At 46.2% G+C, this 23,090-nt stretch overlaps 1 protein-coding gene across 1 annotated transcript in view; it reads left to right on the top strand.

The window, feature by feature from the left end:
- ACADM (acyl-CoA dehydrogenase medium chain) overlaps positions 1-23,090 on the top strand; it is a 450,379-nt gene that overhangs the window by 59,248 nt on the left and 368,041 nt on the right. Inside the window, exon 2 of the mRNA XM_085602258.1 lies at positions 22,976-23,078. Within this exon, the coding sequence (XP_085458384.1) occupies positions 22,976-23,078 (103 nt within the window). The remainder of the gene's footprint in view (positions 1-22,975; positions 23,079-23,090) is intronic.

Here is a 23,090-nt window from a genome sequence, read left to right as displayed (position 1 = left end):
ATGACTGGCACACAAGCAGGGAAAAAAACACACAACACTCCACCTGATTGATCTGTATCTGGTCAGAAGACCTCTGATAATTGGCATTGCAAGGTTGATGTCTCAAACATTATCATGATTTGTTTACACATTCTGTGAGATCTTTGAATGATGGCTGTTGTCTACCTCTACAGATCTCTGTACTGGGGTGAATGTATGACATTGTTCTGCATTCTGTCCATCAATAGTTCTTTTTACCTCTACTGCCTGCCATTTGACCAAGCTCCTACGGTTGTGGCTAGTTTAGGAGATATATTCAGAAGGACCAGCCAGCTACAGCTTTTTCCCCCTGACACAAGGAAGGTCTTCTCTTTTGGAGGAGTGTGTGTGTCTAGTGGGCAAAAGATTACCCCCTCTTCATATTTCCCAGTTCAAGAAGTGTTTCTACTTGCAATAAGGTTCAAGGCTACACAGCGCCTACACCTATAAGTGTGAACAGGTTTGGATTGCCAAAAATACTTGTCCCACTATTTAGAGCGTAAAAAAGTTTGTCTACTTCTGATTGGGTTAGTATGGGATACAAGGGAGGAAGGGGGGCAGGAAGGTGTGAGGGCTGGGGGGATAGCACATTATGGTTGGCCACATCCTGAATTGTGTTGAGTTTGTGCTACATCTTACTTGAAGTATATGGTGAGATTCTTGTGGAGCTTGCATCCTCTGCCCTGGGATTGCTCCTGCAGTGTTTGACACATCTCTAGCAACTAACTTAAATTGTCTCTTTCAATAGGACTTCCCAGTGAGTGTAGTATTGTTCACTCATCCTTCATTTCCTGTTTTCCTAGAAGGCTCCCTGTAAACTTCTTTAGAGGCTTAGCTCGGCTGTTGGTCAGTTGCAAAGCACCTTGTCATGCCCAGGCTTTCATTTAATTACACTTCGCCTTTTATAAGCCTTATGTGTACAACCGAATGGGAAGTGTTTGGGCTCACCAGTGTCTGTCTCTCAAAGTTTAATTTCACACTCTTATTTGCTCTCTCCAAGTTTATGCAATTCAGACCCTCTACGATTAGTGTGTGTTGCCTGAGTCTATGGATGCTCTGAACCAATGGAAGCAGAGGGATCTTTAAGTAGACCCGCTCACACAAGGCATCAGCCCTGATATTAACCTACTGCCCCTTGCACAGCCCCAGCAAACCTTCAGTTTTCTTTCACAAATGAAGGTGAGGACATGAAGATACTCCAGTGCCTCGACAAGAGCTGATCCTCTGGCTTCTCTCTGCCACCATACCTTGCTTTGCCTGTGGGGGAGACCACCATTTGAGTGCCCAGGCCAGCAGCCTAGGGCTCTGTTGATGTTGGTATTCCAGGTGGGGGACAATTTCTCACCATAGTGCTCCTGGATGTTCCTGGACCACTCGCATGCTGCTATGGTTACTTGGGAGACACTGGGAAACTATGAATTGAGCTTTCTGTTGGGGCTTGTGTGAGTCTTGTGAAAACGCTGCTGCTCCATTGTCCTGCTGGTTCCAAAGTTGACAATAACGTTTTCCCCAGAATCCTAAGCCAGCCTCTTATTATGTTGTCACTTTTAGTACAGTTCAACCTCTTTGAAAGGGGTAGAAAACAAGATTGGCATTCCTCCCATCAAACTTTGAGATTTTGTTTGACTCAAATGTTATGGTTCATACTAGATTTCTTTTTTTACTTTGTGTTTGGTTTTTTAAAATTACAATTAAACCTATTTTTGCACAGAGGCTGCATCAATATAGTGACAGCCACTTTTGAAAACATGAGGGAGTGGGGTGGGCGCACACTGCCTCACACTCCAGCCCTCAGTTTGCTCCGATGCATCATAATAAATTCAGTGCATGATAACACTTTCTTGTGTCCGGCTTTAGTTTTTCACCCTTGTTGGTGCAGCCAGTGCTGTGTATCTCTAGACACGTGTTTCAGGATAATTGTCCTTCAGTAGAGAGCAACACTTTTTTGGGGGGTGCTAAAGATGCCCCCCCTCCTATTTGAAAAGGCTCCCTTGAGCTAATGAGCTCTGGTTGATGCACCTGCGCCCAGCGAGTGGTACTGAGACCTGAGAAGACTTGGGGCTTCACCAACAAGGGTGAAAAACTAAAGCCTGACACCAAAGAAAGTGTTATCATGCACTGCATTTATTATGATGCATCGGGGCAAACTGAGTGCTGTAGTGTGAGGCAGTGTGCGCCCACCCCCCTCCACTTTTGAAACACCTCAGAGCCTCCATGCAGACATATAAATGGCTACTGCTTCTAATGCTACCTTCCTGCTGCTCCTGGCTCTTTAAAGCCTCCGACAGTCTAGCTGCCATGCACCTGTTTATAGAGATCCCAGCTCCCTCTTCCTTACTCTGGGCAGAACACTCAGGCTGTGCACCTCTGCACTCCTGGACTTCTCCACCCCCCTTTCTAGCAGTGTTTTATGTTGACCAAACATCCAATCGAATGTAAGGCTCTACTGAAAAGAACATAAAGCATGATAGTAAAGAACCATATGTAGATGGGTGCTCTGTCAGGCCGTGCAATTGCTACCTACAGGGTATGAACTGTAGGGTGGTCTGATACCAGACTGCATGTAATTCTAAGATTGCCTGGAACACACTGAATCAAAAATTCCGTTCTATAGCGGTGGTATTGGTAACGCCTTAACTGTCCACACAAAGTATCTGTTTAGTCTTTTGATTCAAGTTCCTAATAAACTGGTGTTTTCAAATAAACTCCGTATCCAACTGTTTTCAAATAAGGTAAGTATCCATAGATGTAGCTATATTTACAATGAAATAGTTTGTAAACAGAGACACAAATACAATACTGCAACAGGATGTAAATCGAAGACTTCTTAAAATACAGTTCTAATTTCTGTGACCCGATGTATAGACCGTTGAAGACTTCTGCTGACTTGTTTCGTCTTTGCAACTTTTTCAAGGCTGTAAAATATACACACTTATTATAGTTGGCTCAGGGTGAAGGTGAGATGCAGTGCACAGTCCCCAAGAGTTGTGTATAAAGAGAAAACGGAAGAGTGATTATCTACAGAATAGTGTTTGGTCGGATGGTAAGAGACGATCCTTTCCAAAAGTTAATTTGGGTTTAAAGGCTGGCAAAATATATTGTGCTCAGAACTGAATAGAAGCGTCTTTATACATAAGTAGTGCTGGTATTCATCGTAAGCCCCTGGTAAGTAGGTAGGGTATCGTCCTGGATTAGAAATGTCCTTGAAAGGGAAGAGGCAGAAGAGCATCATTTATATTTATCCCGCACATATGACGAGGCTGCTCATGATCTACTAGCTTGGTGGTTATCATTTGATAGATTCAATGGTGATGATGACCCAGACTCTGATTCTGGGGATGGGAGGTGAAGATCTGGATCTTGCTTGAGTCGTGGCTGCGGGGTGTGGGGTACTTTTGATTACTGCATGTTAGTTTGGCTCTAAATCTTGGCATATACTAAGCTGTATGTAATCTTTCCTGCCCTCGTGATGTTCGGCCCCGCGGTGACTTGGGATGCTTCTCATCAAAGACTAATATATTATTAATTTTATGCAGTGTAAAGAATGTAGCTGGAGCTGTTTGTTCTCGCACTGTGTGTTGGTTTCATGAAAAACTGATAAAACAAAGTTTTAAAAAAAAAAGTAGGTAGGGTATCATGAGACATGTTCTCACCAACCTCACCCTGTGTCTAGATAAAAAAAATTCTAAGTATTCAACTCAATTTCACTACCTTTAGTCTATTAGTAAACAAGTAAGATCAAACTTTTTATTGAATAGTCTGGGAATAAAAATATGTAAGTATCAATATTTTATTGATAAGGTAGTTTTAGAAGGGTGTATATGCACAGGATAGGGGGCTGTAATGCAAATTGACTAATCTTTCAAATAAGATAAAGAGTGGTTACACAGTGTATGTTTTAGACCCAAGAATAAGTAGTAGGGTAGTAGTTGCTCCACCAGTGTTTCTGCAGATTTGCAGTAAGAAGGTCACGACCTGACCAAGGCAAATATTTATTTCAATGAATTGAGCAAGGGGGTGTACGACTGTGGCAAGTATGCCAGCTCCCATAAAATATTATTAGGTGAGCAAAAAGACTAGAGGAAAAATGCAGGGGGCTGGAAGTGTAAAATTATTATGCTTTGCTTGGTGAATTAAATTGCAAAAGCAAATCGCTGTGGGAAAAGTCTGAATCAGTAAAAGTATATAGAGTTCCAAACAAAGCTTGGTAGAGCGCATGCATATGTCTCCTTGGTAAAAAGTATAGCCAATATAAACCATTATCATAGTCTCCAGTGAGATACATAAAAAAAAAAGAAAATTGCTTTCTGCGCTGCAAAATAAGGGCTATTACCCCATGTAAAAAGTGAAATTCTCCTGGGGGCTTGTTTCATGGCTTAGTAACAGGTGTGTGACAGCATGGAAGTCCAAAAAGCACCATATCAGTAATGTCCTAGAGTACAGGCGACATCTTGGAATGGATAAAGTAGTGGATAAGAATAACAAACTATAAAATGATCCTGAAATGGGTGATTGGAAAGATGGAAAAGTGAGGTTTGGGAGGCAATGCTAGATTGTAGGAGATAAAATCGGAAAGCCGGTGCACAAGTGCAGAATTAAAAGGATAGTGATTAGAGGAGATCATGGTTTGTTTTGTTTTTTGTTTAAATTTGTTTGAGATTTTACATTTCCTGTTAGAAGTTATTGCATCATTGACATATTATATCCTACATTTTCAAGTATTTTATTATTATTTGTACCAATGTATTCAACAATCTCATCGTACATCAAAACAACTTGGATGAGGTAGCTTACGACAGTCCGGGAGTTATCTTCTAGTTTAACTCTGCATACATTGGTATTTTTTGTGATGTCAGGTTGGGTAAGTATCCCGGGTGTGTGGGTTGGTATTTCGCCCTCACCTCTACCCTTGTGTGTCATTTGATATGGGGTTAATGAATATATTCTGTATGTGTCTGACATGTCCTAGACATGCCATTGGTTGTGTGTGTCGTGTTGCTGTACAGGGGAGGCTGCTATCTATTCCATGGGGGATATAGGTGGAGTTTGGGGTTGAGGTTGTGAGGCCTCAAGTGTTTCCACCGTTGCCGTTTCCTATGTGAATGTAAACAGTAGCTGTGCCCATTCCATGGAGATGGGATGTTTGCGTGTTCCTTTCACTTCCTCGTCTTAGTGCCTCTTCCTCTGCTGCGCCCCATTTTTTCATAGCGCCTACCCATGCCACTTCTGGATGTCCCGCTGGGGCTCGCCAATGCATGGCTATTCCCCTCTTTGCTATGAGAAGGGAAAGGGATGCAAAACGCCACTGTAATTTTTCAGTTTTCCTTTTGCGATAGATTCCCAGGGCGCATGCCTCCCATGTGGATATGTTCGGAAGATCTACCTTCGCTTGGAGTGTCTGCTGTACCTTGTCCCAATTCTTTCGGATGGTGGGGCAGTCCCAGAACATATTCTTAAAGTTCGCCTCCTGGGCTTGACAGCAGGGGCAAGCGAAATGTGTGTTAGGGTAAAAACAGTGTAACCGGTGCGGTGTTAAATATGCCCGGTGTAAGATATTGAACTGGATGTTTTTGAAGCGTGCATTCCTAGAGACTTTTTTTGGATATTCCAGCACCTTTTCCCATTCTTTATCATGGAACACCCGTCCCACCTCGTCCTCCCAATATTTGTCGCATCGCGTCGAAGGGAGTACTGGTCAGCTCTCAAATCGCTTTGTAGTGCCAGGTAACCATGTGCCTGCCCACGCCGATGCAAAGGATCGTGTGAAACACTGGATGTGTCGTGGTTCCCCCTCTTGGAGATCCCAGTAGTGTCGGCTGTTACCTAAGAGTTGCCTATGTGTTAGGAATTGTCCTGGCAGGAGGTCATAATGCTCCACCATTTGGGCTTACGTCCTTCACTGTCCTTCTTCAAACAGGGACTCAACCTCTGTCACGTCGTGTTCTGTCCATATTCGAAGGGCTCCTGCAGTATAGTATTTGTCCTTTTGGGGAAATCCTACTAGTGGGAGTAATGGGGAGTACAGGGGTTTTCCTTTCGACGTACTGTGGATTCGTAGCATACATTTGCGGGCTAGAGATACCTGTAGGGGATGCGTGCGTAGTGGCTTTGAACCCGGCATTAATAGCCTCCAGATAGCTGGAAAGGGTATACGACCTTCGTCGATAATTGTTTCCCCTATATGTTGTTCTGCTGTCCAGTGAGACAGCCATTGGAGTTGTGCCGCAAGGAAGTACGCCTCGAAGGATGAAGCTCCCAAACACCCCACCGGGTTGTGGATAATTGTAGTGTGTATAAAGCTATCCTATTGTGTCCATCCCGCCCCCCCCCCATATCAGTGTTGAGTAGTGTCTCTAATTCCCGAAAGAGAGAACGTGGTGGTATGACCGGGAGGTTCGTGAAATTATAAAGTAGTCTAGGTACCATAATCATTTTAGCTATGGCTACGTGCCCAATGGGAGCCAGGGGTAGTGTTTTCCAGAAGTTTATCGCCGTTCGCAGTCCCGCTAATATCTTTCGCTGATTCCCTTCGTATAGGTCTTCGGGAGAGTGATACAACTGCACTCCCAGATATCAAGTGTCTACGGCACTCCAGGTGAGTGTCTGGGTTTCAACTGTTGTGTCTAGAGGTGCCAGGTGAGGGCTAAGTGGGAAGATCGTAGATTTGTCCCAGTTGTCTTTGAGACTGGAGGTCTCTTCAAAGTCTTGTAGTGTTGACCATATTGGGGTGAGGTCACTGGTAACGTCTTGGACGTAGATCAGGAGATCATCTGCGTATAGCGATACACAGTGTACCGTGTCAGCTATTGGAATTCCCCATGCTTCCCCATCTCGCCTTAACCGTATTGCCAAGGGCTTTACTGCCAAAGCAAATAGGAGAGGGGACAGGGAGCACCCCTGTAATAGTCCCCCGCTCCACTGGAAATGAAGCGGATATAAGTTTGCCTATCCTGACCCTGGAGGTGAGACCCCTATAGAGGAGTTGCATGTACGCCAATAGAGTTGGGCCTACATTTATTTTCCGGAGGACTGCGAATAAATATGGCCATAGTAGTGTATCAAAGGCCTTTTCAAGGTCCAGGATCAGACATGCTGCCCGCGGGAACTGTTCTTTCGCTCTATCTTGGATGTGGAACAGTCTGCATAAATTCTGCAAGGTGTTGCGTCTTGGGACAAAGCCACATTGGTCTGGGTGTACCAGTGCAGGGACAATTTGACTGTAACGATCTGCTAGTATCTTATCTAGTATTTTGCAGTCCGCTTTCAATAGTGTGATCGGTCTATATAACGCGGGTAGTGTTGGGTCCCTATGTGGTTTTGGGAATGTCACCAAGATCGATTTGCGGAGCGAGCGCGGGAGTTCGCCCCTGGTAAACGCATCCTCAAGCATGGTTGCCATCCGGGGCTTTAGCTGGGTCGCAAAGGTGCTAGAAAACTCAAATGAGAAACCGTCAATTCCCGGTGCGTTCTTACGCGCTAGTGTTCTGATCGCATGCGCTATGTCTGGTGGCTTGATTCTCGTTTCCAACTCCTTTTTGTCTGCAAGTGAGACGCTGGGCATAGGTGAAGGGCCGAGAAACGGAGTCAGTTCTTGATGTGTTGCCTGTGTTGGGGTTCGGTAAATTTCAGAGTAATAGTCTTGAAATACATGTAGTATGTCTATCTGAGAGTGTCTAGGGTTTCCCTCCTTGTCTAGGAGTTCCGTGATTGGTTTAACTTCTGTGTCTTGCTTAGCTAGCCAGGCCAAGAGTGTCCTGGTTCTATTACCCTCCCTATGCACTCTGGTTGCGTATGCTCTGAAGTTGTATATACGGAGGTCGCGCATGCTTTTGGCATGTGATGTTTTAACGTTTGCTACTTGGGCTGGGGTGGCTTCCCCTTTATCCATGACTTTAGATAGACCTGTCAGTTTTGCCTCTGCTTTTAGTAATGCGTTCTCCAGTGTTTTTCGCACTCCCACTATTTGCTGGATGCAGTGCCCCCCTGGATTCGACCTTGAATGCATCCAATTCTACTAATCTGGAGGACGCTGTACCGGTGTTAAGCGTGAAGTGTTCTTGAATGTGATCTCCATGTATTTGATGAAATGCCTGGTCAGTAAGGCACTCTCGTGGCAGCTTCCATGTTGGTAGGGGGGGGTGAGGTGGTTTCCATCTAAGGGTCACTGTATGTGCGTCGTGGTCTGATACAACTCTACCCAGGTAGTCTGTGTGTTGTACCCTAGGGAGGAGCGTTTCGGAGCATAGAAATCTATCTAGTCTTACTCGCGGTTTGTGCGGGATTGAGTGGAAGGAGTATATTTGAGTGGTTGGGTTCTGTGCTCTCCAGGTGTCCACCAATGCCCAGTGATCCACCCATTGTCGGAAGTGTTCTGTCTGTGCGCGGGTGAGTGTGCCGGTGGCGGGTGAGATCTATCTAAATTGATGACTGGGGTGCAGTTGTAATCCCCTCCCAGAAGCCACAGGATCGATGTGTGTTGGGTCAATATTCCCGTGAAGCATCTCCAATATTTATCTTGCTCTACCTTGGGAGCATATATGCTTCCCATTGGTATTGGTTGACCCTCTACTAACCCTGCTAGCAGAGAGTATCACCCATCTTTATCCACTACATGTGTCGGTTCCCTGAACGGCACCCCCGGCCTAATCCAGATTAGGGCACCTCTGGCAAATGCGGAGTATGTTGTGGCACATTATGCCACGCCATTTTTTACGCAGGCGGTCTACCTCTGTGGACGTCAGGTGTGTCTCTTGCATTAGGGCTATCTGCACTTGTTGCCTCTTTATGTATGCACATATGGTGTAGCTTTTGTTTGCCTTGTGCATACCCCTTACGTTTAGTGTGATGAATTTTTTATCTGTGTTAGGGATCTTTGTTGCCATCCTGTCTGATGGTTAGTCGGGGCTTCCCTATGTAGGATGACCTCCCCTGCCCACTGCCCTCTCCTTCCGGTATATTGCCAGTCACTTGTACATAGTCTGTTTCTACCTTGTCCGTGTTCTTGCTCCATTATGGATTTTCGGGGATCTGGGGAGAGGCTGGGGGGAAAATTAAACAACGGGAAGCATTCCCAACTTGGGTGACCTATCGTGCGAGGCGATACGTCCAAACTGTATTCCATATACAAGCTTTAGTTCGTTGCTAGAGGGGGTGGCCTTGCATCAGGAGATCATAGTTTGTAAGGGAATAGCCATTCAGCCATTTTTATAAGAGTTGGAAGGCCAGTGTATGTAAACGGTGTGAGATTATATCCAGTAAAGCAACAATCATAATTCAGTTAAAGTTATTCAAGACCCGTAATGCCATCCTATGATCATAAACAAATCATTATTTACATCCCATCATGCACTCAGGTTTCCTGGTCTTTTGTCATCCTGGATATCCTCTTCCTATAATTGTTTGATTACGATTGGCCTAATTTCTCTCAGGACTTACAGATGCACACTTCTCACTAATGGCTCAAGCTATCTTAACATTAGTAAGACATTTTGTGGTGTTAACCCACATCTGTTGCAAAAGACAGTGAATCCCAGCCTTCTACTTCTTTTATATCCCCCAGTTGTGTAGGCTTCCTGTCAAACGGACCTTATCTTGGGGTATGTTGGCATAATAATACTATGCACCATATAACCAACAGAGGCAAGGTTCACTGTACACGGTTATGACTTCCCAACTGTCTGTATGTGTATTAGCATTTTTTAAGCTCTTTACCTAACAATACCTAATAATAGTGGGAGCACCATCAGTGCCATTGGTTGTATTAGTATTTGAAGAATTTCACGAACTGGATCTTTCATATCTGGGTCAAGGCATGTAACTAAAAGTTCTAATTTTGTAGCTGGGTAACGACCTAAAATTCAGATGGACATGCCTCTTTCCTCCCAAGTTAGTGATAAGTATAAGGTGCCTACAAGGGATTTTGTTTCAAATGTCTTACTTTACTATACACAAAATTACTTAGTGGTTCAATCCAAGTTTATCCTGAACCTTCAAACAATCAGAGCATATGTCAAATTAGAAAATGTTAACACTCAATTAATTGAGAAAATAATATCAAAACACACGGGAATATCTTTTTTCAAAAAATTCTATTTTTTTATTTATAGATTAAAATTCAAGAGGGTACAATCAGAGAAAACATAGCAAAACACCATGAAAGAGAAATGTCCCAATCAACCTACAGTTCATGAATGTAAAAATAAATTCCAAGATAGTTAGAGTAACATGTCCAAAGATACACAGTACAGTTACTAATATAAAATAAATATTTTGGAAATGGATGAGATAGTCGACGTTTCAGTCTGTCGTGGCGTTAGTCCATCAGGCCATCTTCAGGACGTTCAATGGATTTGCATAAAACAGAGACCCTTTGTAACTGTCCGATAAAGTGGGACACACGAGTCTTGGTATGGAGACAATTCCACCAATCGACTTCACTATTGCAAATGTCACTCTAATATTAAATCGCTTGTTAGTTTATTTAATATGGAGCATCAGTCGATATGCAAATTGCAACGGTAACTCTATACATGAGTTAGAAAAACCTCATTCCAAGGGCAGAATTTCAACACAGAATTTGTCGGGTAATTAGATCTGTACGTAGCGCATTCACTGGCGTCTGTCCTCCCAAGGCGAGCTCAATATATCTAATGGTATTCTTGCTCTTCATTCCTCCAGTATAGTGTCATAAGAAGTTCATCTCATTTGTGAAAACACATTTGTTGCAGCACATATATTTCTCTGTGAGTGACTGTCATTTTGCTTAAAGCAATTCGTCCCATTAGAGAGATTGGAAGTTTCAGCCACCTATCTACAGTAGATTCAAGTTCTGTCAGTCTTTGTCTGCATTGTATTTCAATACAGTCTGCGGCTCTTTACTCGTTCGTAAACCCATGTATCTGAATGGCATTGCTTGCAGCTGCAGGGGGTAGTTCAGATCTACTCCATTGAGGGGGGATTCATTGATGATTTTGTGAACTTCAATATAAAACCAGAGGATGATCCCACCTTTTACAGTGTTCTCTCCAACTTGTCCCAGATGTCAGTCCAGTCTTTCAAGGTTGGAAATATGTAATCTTATTACGATACAATAACCATAATAACTATTCACCAAAATGCTGTACAAAAAAAATGGGGTTACAGACGGTGCCCCTACAGTGCTCTCCTCCGGATCTCCCATCTGTCTGACCCCTATTTCTCAGTTGTCACTTGTGCTGCGGTACCCTTGCAAAGGAGGACAACCCATTTAAAGAATGTTTTCCGCATCTCTCATCTCTTGGTGCCTTTTTCATAAATTGTCGATTCACAGTGTTGAATGCTTTGTGTTCATCCAAAGTAGCTAGTGCGCATCCCTCAACTGTCTAACCTGCTCCATTATTACAAACGCTCTCCTGATGTTTGTGATGGTGCTCTACACCCCTCTTCTCCCCCCCCCCCCCCCAGATCCACCCTGATCAGTTTGTGCCAGAATCCCCTTGCCAGCTTTTTTGTGCTAACATTTACCTCCGTATTTTAGTTTAAAATGAATTATTGAAGATGGCCTAGAGCATTGACTTCCTTATTCAGCTCTACGCACCTTGGTAGTTGTACCTCGTCCTCTGTCCTCAGTCAGCCCGTTGTCATACTGTGCTTGCTGGGAATATAGGATTGCATTAAACTATTTAAATCTTTAAGTGATGGCTACTTGATCCATGAGTATCTGTCCAGCATCATCCGGTAGAGCCATTACTACTTTGTACTTACTCTCTGTTTACCAGCCAAGCTAGTAAGCGTCCAGCCTTTTCACCTTGTTCACACTGCCTCAAGCATTACCACTGCATGCCAATTTAGTAGAAATTTGCCTCAACCACTTCCAAACTTGTACCTCTGCACCTCCAGATTGCTCTGCTGGCATGTTAAGCATGTATCAACAGATAGCAAGCATTGCCTCCTCGTTAGTCTTCCTCGCCACATGATTACAAAGTGAGCTTCAGCTCCACCCCAGAACCCTCCAAAGCAAAAAAGTCAGCCTCCCATCCCTTCCCAATATGGCCGACCCAGTATACCAAGACCTCTATAAGAGGCGGGTCGGCCCAACCCATCAGCCTGTTTTTTTCGTTCTGAGCTGCAGATTCTCCTGAGCGTTTCAACAGTTAAGTTGGGGGCCTGGACCTGCTCTAGCAGGTCTTAAGGCCCGGGGGACGAGGCCCTGCTCTAGCGGGCTCCTGCTCTGGGTGTTTTCCCCCACCTTGTACCCTTCCCTTGCCCCCTTGGTTTCCCTGCTCTGCTCTAGCAGGTTTCAGGTTGGGGGCTCTGGGTGTTTGTCCAGCCCTGCTCTAGCAGGCTCTCCTTGCTGGGTCTCCCTGTCAAAGGCCTGATGGCTCCGGGGTGTCGCTGGCCTCCTCCTCTGTTCCCGCCCCCCACCTTTGTTACCTTCAGTGCCGGGGGTGGGGGCTCTGGTGGGCTGTGGTCGTGGAGGGTACCCGGTGTTGTTTTGTCTCTGTGGCGCACTTCTCCCGATGGGCTTCCCTCGTATGTGGGTTGACGGGCTGCGCTGGATGTCTCGTTTGTCCTTCGATTTTGTCATTTGCGCGCCCCGGTGTTGGGGCTGCTTGCTGCGTGATGCTTGCTGCGTGATGCTTGCTGCTGTGCGCGGCAGGGGCTTGGGGCGAGTATCCGTGTGGCCCGCGGGTGTTCCTACCGCCTTCTGTGTGGTTGGGCCTCGGCTCCCCTGGCTGTATTCCGGCCGTAGCCGTTGGTTTCCCTTTGTTGCTTCCGGCGGATATCCGCGTATGCTGTAGGGAGCCGCGCGCAGCTCCAGGCGGCCGGAAGTCGCACTCTGCTGCTTGGCCGCGGCTCCCCTGGTATTGGTGGTTCCGTGCTGGCTCGTTTCCCCCTGCCGGCGGGCGTCTGGTGAGTTTCGGCCCGGATCTGGGCCCCTTGTCGGCTTGTCTTTGCCGGCGGTGCGTTTGTGCGCTCGTCCGGGGTCGAAAGTGGCTCGATGACGGCAGCCTCCGGCTCTCCAGCCATATTGTGTGTCAGATCATGTCACTGGAATCTTCCCCTTCACGGTTCTTCCAGCTGGATTTGCCATTTTCCCCCCATTATGCTGGGGTGACACGGGCAGAGTTCTGCGCCCTGCGTCCCTTTTTAAATTGGGTGCTGGTGCTTGCATGCCTCCTGCTATCGAGTCGCTCTGGCCTGCTGGTTGGGTCTTGTGCTCTTTCTTTGAGGTTTGACACTGGGTTTTCTCTGTCGCTGTTTTCTCAGTCTGTCGCGTGGGCATAGGTTTTAAATTCAGTGAGGTTGGTATGTGTTTCCGTCCTCCTTGTATGTGTGCCGCGCGTTTGCACTCCCCTGGAGCGGCTGCGTGGTTTTCCGTGTGTCCGTTTCTCTGCCGGTCTGCTTTCCTCTTCGGTTGGTGATGGCCCTTGCTGGCAGGTTTTCCTTCTGCCTACGTGCCTGTGGTCCATGTTTTTTCACCTATAGGTGTCTCGGACTGTGTTTTTGTTTTGTGAGTCACTCTGGCCTAATGATTTGGGTCTTAGACTCTTACTCTGAGGATTGGGTGTTCGGTCACTGGTATTTCAATGTCACTGTTTGCTCAGTCTCTAGTGCAGGCCATGGTATTTCCTTCGGTAAGGTTGGGATAGATTTTAAAAACTGTCGCTCGGTTGTCACATTTCTGTCTCTTCCTTCGCGGAGAGTCTCTCTGGCCTGATAGTTGATGTCTTTGACTATTACTCTGGGGGGTTTGGTATTCCATCCCTGGTCTTCCATTATGGCGATCCTGCTGCGATGCGCTGTGTGTGGATGGTCTCCGGTGCTGTGGCTCATGGGTTCATCTTGTGTCTAGTGGCTCCAATTCCCTTGGGTCCTGATTGGGGTTCGGTTTCTGCCTTGCTCTTCACCGTTCTGGTTTGGTTGGGGTCCTCTGGCTTCCGTCATTTAGGTGCAGTGTGATCATCTGGCTGGCGCTTTCGCTCGTCGTCCTGGCGGCTTTGTCCCTTCCTGGTTTTCCGGGTGGGGTCCCTTGGGGTTTGATTCCGCCCTGGGGGCTCTTAAACACTGGTTCGACTTATGTCCCTGGTGGCTCAAGCTCTAGCAGGACGATGGTTCGTTTTCCTGCCGCGGTTTCAGTTTTGCCCCATGTTGTGTCTGTTTTGCCGTCTTGGTTCGTACGTGCGGTGCTTGGTTTCGCCATTTGCCCTGGGGGTTGTGTTTCCTGCCCCGCTGGGGGTATGTCCCGGGACCTTGGCTTCATGTTCCTGTGTTGTCCCTGGCTTTTTCTTCCTTTCCGTGCTTTGGGCCTGCCGTCCTGTGGGCTCCTGCTCGCCGTTGTGTGGCGGTGTCTGTGGGTTCCTGTTGGGCGTCCTCCTTCGCCCTGCTGTTGATTTCTGCATCTGGGGACGGGCGTCTGGCTCCTGTCCGTCCTTCGCTGGGCTGTTTTCAGTGGTCTCCTTGCCGGCTCTTGCCGCTCCTCCTGCTCCCGGGGGGGGCTTGCCCTTTTTCTTCCTGTCGGGGGCCCTGTCTGTTGCTTCCCCCTCATTTATTGATCCCGGGCTCGTCCGGCAGCTGCGCCGCCCCCTGTCCGGGTCGTTCTTCTCCTCGGCTACGGCCAGCTCTCCTGGTGATCTCCTCTAGGTTCCAGGACTGTGCCCGCTGCCGGGCCACTCCGCTGGTTGTTGGGCTGCCCTTCTCGGGTCCGTTGTGCTCTGGGGCGTGTTGTCTTGGTCGGACCGGAGGTTTGGCACACGCCTCTGCAGGGGTGTGCGTTTTTGTGGGCTCTTTCTGTGTGTGTCCCCCTCCACCCCCCCCCCCCGCCCCCCCCCCCCCCGACTGTTCGTGTTGGGGTTCTCTGCTTTTGGTGGTGCCATCCTCGGGTGTGTTTCGAGTGTTTTTGGTCCTGGGGGGCGGGCGGTGCTTGCCCGGTTTGTCCGGTGGTGGTCCTTCCCGTCCTGCTGGTGTCTGACCTTTTTGTGCCTGCCTTGCTTCCGGTTCCGTTACATCTTCGCCTGTGATGGCGGTGGTGTTGGTGGCCATTGCGTCCTCTCTGAGGCGCCCTCTCGGGTCTCTTTCCATGCTGTGGTTGGGTTGGCTGCTGCGGCCTTTTTGGTGCTGCGCCTTGCCGTTTGGTTGGCTCCTCCGGCTTCCCGTACTTGGCGTTCCGGGCCCCTTGGCCTTCTTGCACTATGTGCGTCTGGCCTCCTCTACTCTGGCTGGTTGGCCGGGTCTGGGCTGGTTTGCGCCTTGTTGTTTGACTGCCTGGTTCTTCCTGGTGCTTTGGGCTTCCTCACCATTGGGGTCCTTGTCTTGTGTCTCTTCGGACTTTTCTTTCTTGGACCAGTGTTTCGGTTGGTCGGTTTTTCTGTCGCCCTTTCCTTGGCCTCTCTGGGATTTGTCCCAGCCCTGTGGGGGCTTCTTGTTGCTCTCCTGGGCGGTTTCTCCCCTGCTTCGTGCTCGGGGGTGTTGCGAGGTTCGCCCCTGTTGGCATTTTGGCACGTTGGTGCTGTCCTTGCCTGGGTCACTTTTCTTCTGGCTCCGGCTGTGCCGCCCGGCCGGCTCCTGTTGTCGTCTGCTCTCTTCCCGTTACTGTGGGTCGGCCCTCTTTAGTGACTGGTTGGGGGTTCTCCTGGGGGTGTCTGATGCTGTTTGCTTCATTTTGGGTCCCCGGTGTTAGCTCTTCGGCCTTCTCGTCTGGACTCCCGGCTTTGCGCTTTCCTGGGGTCCTTTTTCTTCCTGGGGTTCTGGGCTTGTTTGGCCTGGCTGGGGTTTTTTGTCCTGTTGGTGGTACTCGCCTGGGTGCGTTTCCATTGGCGTCTGCTGCTGCGGTGGTTGTCTTGGGCATTTTTCCTTCTTGGTCCATGTTTTGCCTCTGTGGGCGCAGGTTTTGTGTCATGCTTTCTGGCTTTCCGTGGCTGGTTTCTGTTCCCTGGGATGTTGTTGGGTGCCCGGGGGTGCTGGGTCTCCCGGTTTTTTACTCCCTGACGGGGCCCTGTGCTTCCGGTGTGGCTTTGTCTTAATCGTTTTTTGTCCCTGGTTTTGGGGTTCCGGGTCCTGTTGGCTCGGTGGCTCCCTGGGAGTTTTGTCTTGGCTCTGGCTTGTTTCGCCCTACCCTTCTGTTACGCTCCTGTTCCTGTTGGTTCTTCTTTATTAGACTGGGCGGGGCCTGTTTGTTGGCTGGCGGGCTGTGTGCCCTCCTGGGTGCTCGCTTCGGCGGCTCGTTTCCTTCTTGTGGGTCGTTCCTGGGTCGGATGGTCCCCTCTCGCTTTTGGCTGTCCGTTGGGCGGTCTTGGTGTGTTCACCGGCTTGCTGCTTTCTCTCTGGTGCCTGTTTGCTGTTGCTTTTGGCGCCGTGCGGTCTGGTTCCATGCCTTCTCTGTCCTCCTTCGGACTTTGGTTGGGGCGGTTTTTTTGGGCGTCACTTCGTGTCTCCGGGGTCCGAGTTTTAGGCCTTCCCGGTGTTTTTCTGTCCCGGGCTCGTTCTTCCGGCTCGTGGGTTGCCTCTCTTGGGTGGTCCTTCCACTCTTATGGTCTGTTGGGTTTCCCTCTTTCCTGGGCATCCCTTTCAGGTCCGTTGGTTTCTTGTGAGTGTTCATGAAGCCGTTTGGCTTTGGTATGCGCTCACTTTGTAATCCTGTTGCGAGGAAGACTAACGAGGTTTTAATGCCCTGATTACTTACCGGTAATCTTCATTACTTCGAGTATAGTCTTCCTCGCCACATGAGTTCCCATCCCTCCCTCCTTGTCTGGCTATCGGCTTCATGTTTATGCTTGGTAGTTTCAGGCTGATGGGTTGGGCCGACCCGCCTCTTATAGAGGTCATGGTATACTGGGTCGGCCATATTGGGAAGGGATGGGAGGCATGGGAGGCTGACTTTTTTTTTGCTTTGGAGGGTTCTGGGGTGGAGCTCAAGCTCACTTTGTAATCCTGTGGCGAGGAAGACTATACTCGGAGTAATGAAGATTACCGGTAAGTAATCGGGGCATCCACAGCAAAGCTGAAAACCTTTCATTCAGCAGGAAAAGGCTTCCACGCCACACTGGCGTTCCCAAATGCAGGCGAAGTACATCTGTGATAGACTTGGAAGGCACTTGTGTTTATAAACCCCCATAAAGAGGGAGTCCTCTTCTTTCTTAGATTCCACTAAAGCACGTTTGTCATGGCAGCATCTTCCTTGCCACCACGTGTTTCCGGCACACAATTCTCCGTTCCTCCGGGGTTTACGGGACTAGCTAGACCTCCTACAAAATGTCATCAAACTGTGAAAATGGCTCAAACTCTTTTTATGCATTCTCCAAAAACTATTTTTAAATCACACGGCTAATTTCAACAAAATGGTCTCAATTGCCTAATGACTGTTCACACCACACATTTAAAAATGTCAAAATCCTTGTACGAGGTGGTCAATTAATTTTAACTCATTTTCTCCAGGGTTTACAAATTAGACACAATTAAATACCATGAAAGCACGTTTCAGTCTCAAATTGATCACACGTCTGCCCCACCCTCTCGGCTTCAGCACACAGTGTCTGTGGTAAGAGTTTGATTTCAAAGAGAAACAGCACCATCTATTGATCGAAAAAAGGATATATCAAGGTTGCTTGTTATGAACAGCGTGATGTTATACTCCTAACTAAATAGCCTTTCTCTGATCCATTTATTTCCAGATTGCAAGAGGTTAACATTTGTCTAGTTATTTAAATTAAAGCACATTATTCAAACAAATACTTACATATGAGGCCAATGATCAACCTTTGTGTAAATGATCTGTTACCTTAAACTTTGTGAATAGGGAATTGTGTTTTTTGCCCCGTGATCTTTGGTATGATTTCAAGCTTATTATGGGAGCAGGGTCATGCGGGTTTCAGAGAATTTCAGAAGCTTTATTTTAGTGTATTTATGTGACTTTAACTAATAACTGAGTTCTTCGTTAAAAACAATTGTAATCACACCGTTCTCCTTCCAGTACCGTCTGTAAAATGTATTACATTTTAACAAGAAAATTAAGCAGCAATAGCATTACAATTCTGATATTTTACCCCTGTTTCTCTGATTGCATAATTGGGATGGCAGGTATTTAAAAATTCCTGTAAAAGAACTCTAAAAATCAGACCTCTTTCCTAATGAGAAAAAAATGACTTTGATCCTATGTCGTGCAAAACAGAAACAGTGCTTTCCTTTTCAAAGTCTCAAATCCCCCGAAACGGCCAGAATTCGCTCGGCCTCCAAATAACTATGGCTGACATGCGAAGCTTTCTGTTGGCTACTTCTTCATACTTGGGAATTTTTACATTTAACGAATGGTATCAAAGCTATATTTTGTGGTGCACCCCCTCTGATAGAATGCCCATGCACTCATTGATTGGCCTCAAATAGTATGTGTAACTGGCACCCCTCAACTTTTTACTGTAATGCATAATTTATATGGACAATATTTGTAACGGTTTTCTGTAACAAAGTGTGAATAATGACAAACACCAAGGCTTTTCTGTGTTCTCTGAAGTGAAAATGTTTTGCCAAATGTTACTCAGGCCCGTTCAGTAAAAAAGCAAAACAGATGGGCAGTTTTTTAGAGAAACACTTTGGCTAAACGAACTATACTGTGATGAGGAGAAAATGACAGGAAGACTCCCAGGGGTATGCCAGCTTTCAAGCATGTTTTCTTCTATAACCGTGTTTAAAATCCTTTTTGGAAATGTTAGACCTTATTCCACAAATGGGTACTTACCAGCCATACCTAAAATCCAGCCCATTACAGATGGAAAATTATAACACAATGGGAAATGTATTACCACCCCTTAGCAGAAAAAAATGTTCCTCAAGAATTGGGGAACATCCTTCCTGATACAAGATGAGCCATGATATAGTCTTAAAAAGGCTGAAGCCTGTAACCAGCTGAGCAGTTTGACTCTGGACCGGACTTGTGGTCACTAAACACTCTAATGATGCACGAGTGGTTTATGCTGCCACCACATTTACATTTTATGATCATCAATCAGCACATTTACCCTTGTTGATATTCGCTTACAGTAAGAAATCAAGCAAGATGTCCCCTGCTGTAATTGCCACTTACAGTAGTTGCATCTGGTGGCAATTCCATAATGTAATGTCTATTGTAAAACCTTGGCACGTCAGTCATGGTTGACTATTCGCCTACTCCCTGTGTAACCGCTCAGGAAAGCAGGCAGGTTATCTCAAACGCTTTGTTAAACCAGATTTATGAAAGTGCTACCAGAAAGTGACCATAGCCTGTGAAGGAGCTAGTTCATCACTCTTCTTGCACTCCGTCTCTAATTTCATTAAGATTGTATGAATGCCTGTGGAAAAGAAAACATTTTTAGTGCTCCTTATGTTTGAAGGCATTGCAGATAATGAAGTCTCAAATGCACAAGCTACTTTATGGGCTCAAATCATTAGACTCCCAAGAATCGTAGTGTTTGTGGGCACACAATGGCCTTTTGCTCTATATTAAACCATTGTGCGAGTTGGAAAAGCTTTTCAGACGTGCAAAACCGGTTTACCGACTCATTCCAAATCACAAGTAGAAAGTGATTGAAAAGGGCTTCCCTTTTTAATTTTAGTTCATAATAGTACGTATCTGTGGTATGTGGTTGCAACCCATTAAAAAAACCTTATTTCTGAGAAAAGGTGGCAGTGTATTTGGATAGAATAAGCTGTTCCTGTTGGGCAGCTTTTTTTTGTTTTTGTTTTTATTTTGTTGAATTTTATATAGCCTGAACTAGACCTGAGACATCGTGTATCGGAGCGCTTTACACGAGCACCAGTTTCGTATTGTTTTTCATGTTTTTTTTTTCTTCTTCCCCTCAGGGAATCTTGTCTGGTGACTTAGCGGGGAGGAGACAGTGGTCCAACGAACCACATTGCTTGATTGTGGAAAAACCCTAATGTGTTCAAAAACATTTTTTTTTTTTCTTTTTAAATCGGCACCAGTTTCTTTAAGAAGCATGGGCTGCTTACAAAAATACCGTATTTGAATGCAAACTCGGGAGTGATGGTCTGCTATTCTTTGCAGACCACCGTCCCGAGTTTGTAGCCAATCAGAGATTTGCAAACAGCGACATGTCTAAATAATAATCTTTAGGCAGGATGTTATGTGACTGGCCGTTTTGCAATGTGATTTATTAGTACATAGGTTTGCATTGCAAAATAACAGTCTGGTAGCTAATAGTTTGCAATATGCAATCACTTTTCGTGTCAAGGGTTTTCGCCTTTGTGGCCCGAAGTCGTCAATAATATAAACATATTAACCAGTGGGGGGGGGGGTGGGGGGGGGAGGGGGAGGTTGTTTTGGGGTTTTATTTTTGTGTTAAATATTTACTTCAAACACCCTTGTGCTAAGTTTTAAGTGTTGCTAGCTGGGCATTTAGCCTTGGTATCAACAGTTATCCATATTTTTTGTACACATTTGTTTTCTTAACATCTTGCCTTACTGATTTAAGAAAACGTGAATGTAAGGTACCTTCCCACTCTATTCTTTCCCGCTCATCTCTCTAACGCACAACCCAGATTTTCCCCCTATACTGACTTTCCCCGATCCTTCTGCTGGACTCGGGGCTGCTCACCCTTACTATGTAATTTTTATTCCGATGGGGATTTAAGACTGAGGGAAGACCTAGCCGAGAAATTCACACTCACTCAGAGGGATTCCTATAAACTTACTCAGATGCTTCACTGGGCTTGGTGGCCCGTAGGGCTATGCAACGGAGGAGTCTCCTATTGAAACACTATATCTCAACAATACCCACCGTAAAGGCATCTCCTTGCTATACCAACTTATCCTGCACCTTACCTCCCTCAAAAGTACATGCTTCTGTGAAGCAATGGGAGAAGGAGCATAACCAGGACATCCCAGATGAAACATGGGATGGTGGCATGGACCCACCAAATCGTCCATTTGCCTCAAATATAAAGAGAACGCATGAAAGATTTTGACACAGTGGTACTTAACTCCTGTACGACTTTCTAAGATGTTTGATGGCTCGGATGTATGTCAAAGGGGTGTGCATAACGAGGCACGTTGCTCCATACCTGGTGGACTTGTCCCCGTGTTCAGGCGTTCTGGTGTGAAGTTCTTTGCACAATACACATAATAACTAACATTGACTTCCCTTTTATCCCCCTACTAGTGGGGGGGGGGGGGGATCCGGGTGCGGATCGAATTTTTCACAATCACCCCCTAGGAGTGTTTGGTTTCCTACCTCCTCTTGGCCGCCAGATTGAACATTGCTCAGATGTGGAAGCAACTGCAGGCACCGTCCATGAACATGTGGTGAGGGAGGGTGTGGTAATCTACGCCATGGAGCCATTAACGGCAATCATCGGGGGATAGGGTGGCCAAATTCGACACAACCTAGAGCCCATTTACTACATATATATGATCTTCATATTATGCCCCCTGCAGACTCCTTGAGTGGCTCGCCAAAGGACCAACATTCTGAATGATAACCTTACGCTCCCATGCCGCACCAAGAGGGGATTTGGGCCAGAGGCGCAACTAGAGCCAAATTTCGGGGGGGGGGGGGGGTAGGGGGGCTGAATCTTTAAGCAATAGGTAGTGTGGAGCTGATTTCGGGAGGGGGCTGAATCTTTAAGCTATAGGCAGAGTGGTGCTGCAGGGGCTCTTAGAAGGGGTGAAACAGCAAGGCCTCATTAACATGCAAATGGTCTTTTAAAGACCTGTGAAGTGCTTGGGTGCGGCTGTGTGTGTGCCCGGGAAGCTGTCTCATTTCGGGCTGCCACACACGGGGGGGGGGGGGGTGGGGGGCTGAAGCCCTTTGAGTCCAATGGGTGTTGCGCGCCTGATTTGGGCCACATTTCTTCCCTTTTATTTTTATGTTTTTCATTCCTTTTCTTGCATGTCTGTCCAAGGGGGAATTCTTACCATAGTGACATTTGTACTTTCTACTTGTATGTGAACTTGGCCCCCAAGGGTTTTGTAAACCTGGAATTTTCTCTGAAACCATACCATGTAACATTTTTAATTTGTTGAAATGCAAAATAAAGGTGTTGAAAAAACATGAATGTAATAGTAGTCCATATAACACAGAATTAATTCGATCCAAAAGTCAAGACTGAAATACATTTACCTGGGGGAGCTGCCATGAGTTAGCTATTCTTTTTAATTGTTCTACCAAATAAAACTGACCTTGCTGCCTCGCAGCATTATAGTTGCTATGCCACCTCGCTGCTCTTATGGAGTGCCTATGGCCAATAAATATACTACTACTTTAGGTTGCCGAAAACAAATACCCTGTTTTATTTTCCCAAATGCACTTCACTCTTATGCTCTCCTTGCACACATCTGAGGATTCCCAAGACCGTTGTCTAATACAAAGTTCAACACAAATACAAAAATAATGGTCTAGAAGAAATTTGTAGGATATAGTGTTTGAAATGTGTCTTACTTGTCAACAGGGTAGATTTTGAAAACCATGCCAAAATTATCTGAAAAACAAAAAGTTCGTTAAAATGCATTGTTTTCAGGAACAAATGCCCCAGCTAAACGTGGAGGCGTTTGTGCCAAAAAGGCCTGGAATTGAGGAAAACCTGTAGAAACTGATGCAATAGTGCTGATTTACAGTTTTCCCCCTAATACTATAGGTGCCTGAAGGGGGATCACTTCTAATTGCTTTTTAATTCTGCATTTGGGAATTATCAATGCAGCTGGTATCACCGACAATGAGGGATTTAGGACTCGTGATGTGGACCTAGATGGAGACTTCCACTCACCTACATTTTGTGTTTACTGATACCCTACACCTCTTACTCCTGCCAGACCTGGTGCCTGAATCAGCTTACGACATTGTGTAGTGAATGTGTAATGGTAGTGTTTCCATGTTGATTTGGTGATTCAGACCTTTCTCCTCATTAACCCAGTTAGTCTTCAGGTAGGCCCGGCAAATGGTGGCAATAGTCCTAAACTGTATATTTTGAAACTATGCTTGTTATTTTGTAGGTGCTTAAAGACCTTTTACGGTGTAGTTGGAGAGCACAGTCCACTTCTGCGCAATTAGATGCAGCTTCTCAAATTGATCATTCTGGAACCGGCTTTAATTTTGGTAAGTATGAAA

This window comes from Triturus cristatus, chromosome 4_2 (assembly GCF_964204655.1).
Source record: "Triturus cristatus chromosome 4_2, aTriCri1.1, whole genome shotgun sequence".
NCBI lineage: Eukaryota > Metazoa > Chordata > Amphibia > Caudata > Salamandridae > Triturus > Triturus cristatus.
This window is presented reverse-complemented; position numbering and strand designations above follow the sequence as displayed.